The sequence below is a fragment of the Centruroides sculpturatus genome, unplaced genomic scaffold (genome assembly GCF_000671375.1).
Source record: "Centruroides sculpturatus isolate CEXI.00-Female unplaced genomic scaffold, Cexi_2.0 scaffold2003, whole genome shotgun sequence".
Lineage (NCBI taxonomy): Eukaryota > Metazoa > Arthropoda > Arachnida > Scorpiones > Buthidae > Centruroides > Centruroides sculpturatus.
In genome coordinates, this window is record NW_019386399.1 from 29,861 (window position 1) to 37,445 (window position 7,585).

Below are 7,585 nucleotides of genomic sequence, written 5' to 3' on the forward strand. Positions count from 1 at the left end.
TGATAGATATAAACCATGCAAATAATTGTCAAGTCTTGTTGATTTTTTATGTCTAACTGTCAAATTAAAAAAAAATAGATTTATTATAAAAATCAGTTTAGCAAACTTTTTCGAATGTTCTGCTAAAAACCTAAGCTCCCTGAACAGTGTGTCAATCACAGATTTTTATTGTAATGCATTGAAAATGCCTCAAAATTAATAATCACTCATATTAAAGTAATAATAAATACTTACCTTCAAAATTTATTGAAACAGAATTCTATATCATATGAAACTAATTCAGTAATATTTCAAGATCATTTTTCAATATAACAAGTACTTTTGAAAAATAATAAAAAAAAGTTATAGGAAAAAAGTTATGTATATATTAGAATAATAAGTCAATGAACTTAACTAAAATATAAACTTGTAAATTTTTCGAAGATTTACTCTTATCTAGAGTTAGGTGTAAGTCAAACTTTTTGTCAAAGGCAAACTTTTAAATAAAAATACTTACTTTCTGAAGACGATGATCTTCTATAAGAGGTTCTTGCAAAAGAATTTCTCGGCGAGGTATCGAACTAGTCTCTTATAAGCAGTATTTATACCATCTCTTGACTCAAAAACAGAGGAAAAAAAATATTTCAAATTAGCAACTTTGAAAAACAAAAGTTATATATATAAATACAAAAACGAAATTCTTATATATATATTAATATTTTTAGACCGTACCTCGAATAATAGGATATTTAAAAATAAATCAAAAACAGTTAATTTTCAATAATAATTTTAAATTATTTATATATATAAGAGTTTCATTTTTATATTTATATATATATAACTTTTGTTTTTCAAAGTTGTTAATTCGAAATATCCTTTTTCCTCTGTTTCTGAGTCAAGAGATGGTATAAATACTGCTTATAAGAGACTAGTTCGATACCTCGCCCAGAAGTTCTTTTGCAAGAACCTCTTATAGAAGATCATCATCTTGAGAAAGTAAGTATTTTTATTTAAAAGTTTCCTTTTGACAAAAAGTTTGACTTATCTTTAACTCTAGATAAAAGTAAATCTTCGAAATATTTTCAAGTTCATTGACTTATGATACATATATATTAGAATAATATGAGAAACAAAATCTTAGGGAGTAGGTGCGAAGAGGTGGGGTTTACAAGATACTATATAACTTATTTCTGAAATATGAATAATTTAAAGTCGGCAAACTGAAGAGAAAAGTTCAGCAAAATTCATTTTTATAATGAATCTATTATTTTAAACAAATTAACAGTTAGAGATAAGAATTCGGCAATTATTTTGTAGGGTTTATATCTCTCATATGAAAAACAAAATATTAAAGAATTACAATCGGAGGTTCATTCTCTTGGAGTTTAATATTCATTAAACTCTTTCTTAATTATATTTACATAAATACTCGTTAATATAAATTTAAATGTATAAAAATTAATTAAAATATATTTAAAACTAATCTAATTGTACATACTNTATAATTTATTATAACAATTTTGTTTATAATTTTAACACGGTTAACAGAATAGATTGTTATACATGTGCGCCTTTGCAAACGAAGTGTCAGTTCCTCAATGAAACTAAAAATTTATTTCCCCCATATTCGATATTATCAGATTAATTCTATTAACACAAATGTGCTCGATCGATAGACGAAATGATCGTTAAATTGTCCACAAACTGCGTAATTAGTCGAACGAAAAAGCTAAATACACATCGTCCAGCTTGAATTGTCTCGACTTACGACAAACCATTCATGTCGTAATATAACGACGCATATTTACGATGTTTTCAGGCATTTGGTTATTATGGACTTGAATTATTTCGGATTACAAAATATTTCGTTCATGATCTCAGACATTACTTGATTTGAATACTTTAAAATGTGTTTATAAAACGAATTTGATTAACTAATACTCAAAAATATAATTTGAAAACAGATAATAACCCAATAAATTTACNATTACCTTATTGTTGTAAAATTTATTCTTAAAGTTTGTTGATATCTCACCTCGCTTTAAATTATTATATGAGTTCATAATTTAAAAAAAAAAAAAAACGAAAATGTCTATAATCGGAGTTTCATTTTATAAATTTAATATCTTTAATTATAGTTTATCAGTTAAACCATATAGTAATCCAAAGATTAATGAGTTTGTTTGATCACACAGTTTAAATTTGATTTAAACAAAAATACTTTTTTTAAATATTATTATTATTGCTACTGTACAATTTGAGTTAAATTCTTATGCTTTATAATTTTTTACTTTCATTTCACTTTAGTAACTAAATTTTTTTTTATTTTAAAAACATAAGTTTCATTTCAATTCAATTACAATATAAATTTTAAGAATTATATTTTTACAGATTTTACATTAACATTTTGATAAAATGAATGGAATAATTGAATATAATCGTGTTATAATATCAAAAATAGGAAGACAAGACCTTTGGTATATCAATAAACATTCAATATGATTAGTAAAAAATATTTATGTATGAAATCTTTTTGTTATTTTCTTATTAAACATAAAATAATACTAATTTTAATTTTATTAATACAAAATCACAGAATGCGATTCTAATAGATTTTGGAGCATTTCAAGTTATCCACAGTTGGCTATAAAACATTTCACTGTCCTATAGAAGCTGTAATGTACATTTATATAGATTCTGTTAAAAAGTATCAATTATCAGCGAAAGATCAATGGCAAGTCGATTTTCTACCAAAAAAATTCATGGATTAAAGTTTATAGACAAAAAACATCGGATATAACTGGTTGGAGTGAACATAGTAATTTACAAAAATTATTAAATCATTTCACTACGTATAACGAATTATTTTTATTTAAAGGTGGACAGATGGAAAAAAAATATTTTTAAAAACTGTTACTGCAATTATTTAGACATCGAACTTCTTTTGATGTCTAAGATTGAATCATATTAAAAAATTTGTCATTACCACAAATATTTAAAAAAAATTGTTTTCTTTCCGATATTTAATAAATAAGTAACAAATGTAATTTAAATAATTATTATATTGAACTATTTCTTTATTTTACTTTGCCTTATTGTTATAATATTATTTTAAGTTGTCGTGTTTTAATTTACTTGGATATTAGAACAAATTGTAAAAATTATTATTGTAAATTAATTTTATAATAATTAGAAAGAACTCATGTGAGTGATGTCATGCACACTAATTCTATGACAGTTCTCCACACTTTTTCTCGGCACTTACATGCAACTCCTCTCACACTTCATAAGGCTGGCTTCTTATACGACTGCCTGTTTTGCATATTTCGCGACACGTAACCATGATTGATAGTAACGTAACATATTTGCNAACAACGATATGCTTTGTGGAAAGTTGATCTTTCACACATTTGCCATTTCTGTTACAAATTTTCTCTCAGGTGTTATACATGAAGTTTAAAACGTTATAACTGATAATTAAATTAATTTGAGAAATTTTCAAACATACTTAATGAACGAATTGTATTCGTTTAGAAACTCGATACTTCTCTTTATGCATTGTTCTAACAACTCTTTGTTATGATCAGCACGTGTAGAAATAACATTTCATTTATAATGTACAAACTTTTGATATTCGGTTAATTGATAAACAATCAAAATTTGGAATGTTTCGTGTTCCTTGTATTGAAGTTGACTCGAACATTTTAAAAATTTCATCAGATATAAACTAGCTTTATATTATTTAATAGAGATATTACATTTGAAAATGTTATTTGAAAAATGAAGAAATATATCTGAAACTGAATTTTCCATACCTGCGCATTGCAGACATATATTCCTGATCGTTCGTAGTCTGAGAATGTAGAGAAACTCCTACTGCAATGTCTACATAGAAATAAATTGATATTTATATTTTTTTAAATAAATAAACATACGTCGTTTGTAAATGATATTCAGTTCCCGGAAGGCATCGAAGAAGAAAGAAGTTTCAGAAACAAAGAAGAAACAAAAAAATAATCATTTAGGCCATACAAAAATGACTATAATCAGATTTAGCTTTAATTGCTGTTAGTAGTAGTGGTTTGGGCAGCTTTGATCACAAAATCAATTTCAGATGTCGATTAAATTAAAATTGCACATAAAAATTTGTTGAATAAAATTATTTCAGATCACAAAATTAATTTTACAATACATTTCCTAAATAAATTTGAGTGGCACTAATCACAAAATTAATTTTTTAATCACAACAGTAATTTTTACTCAAAGGAAATAATTTGTATGTTAAGAATATTCAAGTAAATTTTTAAAATATGAAAAAATTAAATGTTTTAATATCTAATAAAATTAAAACACAATAATTGTATGAAATAATATAACACATAGACAAATTTTTTTACTTTTTACACAAATAGGTCAAACAAGTTTTACTTTAAGCTTTTCCAGTTTTTTTCATTCACCTTATCTAATACATTTCATATTCCTGGTCTAATTTCTGTTAATTTATAAATTAAGATTACAAATAATATGTCGAGTAATAGTTTTATTACCAATACTAGAATTAATTATTTTCTTCATGAATGCTTGTCTTAATATTCTCGACGACAGTTTGAAATAATATAACACTGAAATTATTTTAAAAAGGTTTTTATTTTTACGTTATAGTTTATTAAAGTGTTTTCACTTTTTCTTTCAGTTTATCTAAATTAAGACATTTCAGATCAAGTGACCAGCAATAATAATTTTAGTATTTAGAAAACTTCTCAATTCATTTCATTTCTATAGCTTTCATAAACTATCTTGAAACAATAAAACAAAGTTTAATATATTCTTTGCTATAATCATTTCAGATATAATAATTTCAGAATTAATAGTCAGCAATAATAATTTTAGTATTTAGAAAACTTTTTAATTCATTGTTGGTTGATAGAACTAAGTTCAATGGAAAAAAGTACTTTGAAGCTGATAATCATATAGTATTCAGTGAAGCTCTTAGAGTGAGTAAATACTGCCGTCCTTCCGGTGGAATTTTACTTCTGGTGAAAAAGACTTTTGGGCATATCATTTACCAACATACTGCGTTTAACTACATAGTCGCAATTATTAAATTAAATGAAAAGCTCAATTCTCAGATTGATGAGTATCACCTAGGTATTATAGTTACGTATCTCGCTCCTTCTAGTAATAAAAAGTCTATCCTCACCGCAATTAAACATTATATAAATAGATGGGCTTTTTTAACTCAGAGTTAGATCATTGGTGGAGATTTTAACTCCCGTATTGGTGAAAATATGGATACTAAATTTTACCGAAAGTATGAAAATATCAGTAATACATGAAAATCTAAAGATAAAAAGTTTAATTGTGAAGGCAAAACATTGCTGGACTTTGCGCAAGAAAATCAACTCATTATATCGAACGGCAGATTAAATGGTGACGTCCCGGCTGAATTTACCTATTTATGCAATAATAATAAGTCAATAATTGATTATGTGATATGTTCTGAGGTTTTGGTAGATCAGTGTATGGCCTTAACAGTTTTAGATGAAGACTTATCTGATCATTTCCATTTGCAGCTTGAAATACAAAATGATAAATCTATGTTAAAATGTAGTGGAGAGACTCAACTACTAAAAAACAAAAAGAACTATAATCTAAAGTTTAATACACAGCTATGGCGTAATTCCTCCGAATCCATAACAAATGATCTTCTAATGCTAGAAAGAAATAATAATCCAATTACAAACTATCGGAGGTTGTTATCTAAACTATTTGAATGCCAGGTCAAGTATCGTTATACGACCAGAAATGTTAAATATAAAAATTCTTGTTTGATGATTGTTGTTATCGACATAAAATTATTAAACAACGTTGCCTAAAAACGTTTAGGAAAACTAAGTCATCTGAGGATCAATATAAGTATATAAATAGTAAGAAAACTTACATGAACTTAATAAGAGCAAAAAAAAACGTCATTTGTTTAATTTAAATAAAACATTAATGGAAGTAAGAAATTCGAGCACATTTTGGAAAATCATTAATGACTATCGACATAAGAGACAAGGGTATACCAAGCAAAGAATTATTAGTGATGAGGATTGGTTTGATTATTTTCAAAAATTTTTGGATGAATATTTATATAACCAGGCGAATATTCACATTGAAGATTTGACAGTTCTTCACATAAAACAAAATGAAACTTTTGATGTTCAGGAAATTCAAGAATGTATTAACAAATTAAAAAGAAAATCGGCTCCTGGATCAGATGGCATTCCTAATTCTATAATTAAACTTTTGCCTTTCAAATTAATACAGTATTTGAGCAGAATCTTTAATAATATTTACTCTAGTGGAGAAATTCCATTAAATTGGAAAGAGGCGATTTTATCTATGATACACAAACATGGTCACAAAGACAATCCTGCAAATTATCGACCTATTGCGTTATTATCAAACTTCAGAAAGATTTTCACAGCTATTTTAGCCAAAAGATTGAACATGTGGACAAAAACAAATAATCTACACAATCCTACTCAATATGCTTATGTAGCCAATGGGGGCACGCAAAAAGCCTTATTTGTTTTAATGACATTAATTCAACTGCAGTTATTAAAAAAAAGAAACAAAGTTTTTGCTATTTTTCTGGATTTATCCAAAGCATATGATTCAATATGCACAAAACTGCTTCAAAATAAATTACTTAAACATGAAGCTAGTAAACGATTAGTGACCTATCCATCCCGCTAGATGGCGGGCGGTTTTAATCGTTTTTTTTATTGTTAATATTTAATGTTTAATATTATGATTGAAGAGAGTTGGCAACACCAAGACAGTGGTGTTAAGTTCCAAAAAGGTGCGAGAACATAGCGGGATGCTCTTCCTATCGAATTATTGTATATAGTCGATTTGTTGGTTTTTTGTGTGAATAAAATTTAAAAGGACGAACTTGGTGAACTTTTCTTAGTTGGAGATACGAAGGGAACCTCGTGTACGAACAAGACGGTCAGGTGAGTCTTACGAAAATTAATTAATCATCAAATGAGACAGGAATCGGCCTGACGCGACAATTAGTAAATATTATTGGTCAACTTTATGGCAATTATAATGTTATAATTAAACAAAATAACGTATGTGGAAATCCATTTTCAGTTTGCAGGGGATTGTTACAGGGTGATCCTCTGTCTCCTTATTTATTTAACTTTTACCTATTTAATTTGAACGATTGTTTTACGAATGAAAATGACGGAATATATATTGAAAACATTTGTATTCATTCATTATCCTATGCAGATGATATAGTCATTGTTGCTCCTTCTGCAGTTGCTCTTCGACGTAAAATTTTACAAATAACTGAATATTTAAACAAGTTGTAGGTCAAAATTAATCCAAATAAATCTGAGGTTATGATTTTCAGAATCGGAAATAGAATGTCCAAAAAAGTCATGTCTTTCTATATTCACGATGAAAAATTAAATATTGTTGACGAAAAGAAGTTTTTAGGTCTTATATGGACCTTTAATTTGTCTTTTGAAAAACACTGTAAATATATTATGGTTAAATCTAGAAATCTTTTGAATAATTTGATAATTTTGTTTTCTAAAGCAAAAAT

General features: G+C 26.5%; 1 protein-coding gene across 1 annotated transcript in view; it reads right to left on the reverse strand.

The window, feature by feature from the left end:
• LOC111614825 overlaps window positions 1–7,585 on the reverse strand; it is a 37,138-nt gene that overhangs the window by 2,751 nt on the left and 26,802 nt on the right. The window contains exons 6-7 of the mRNA XM_023356192.1: window positions 3,795–3,864; window positions 2,015–2,018 (exon numbers count right to left, since the gene is read on the reverse strand). Coding sequence (XP_023211960.1) covers window positions 2,015–2,018; window positions 3,795–3,864 — 74 coding nt within the window. The remainder of the gene's footprint in view (window positions 1–2,014; window positions 2,019–3,794; window positions 3,865–7,585) is intronic.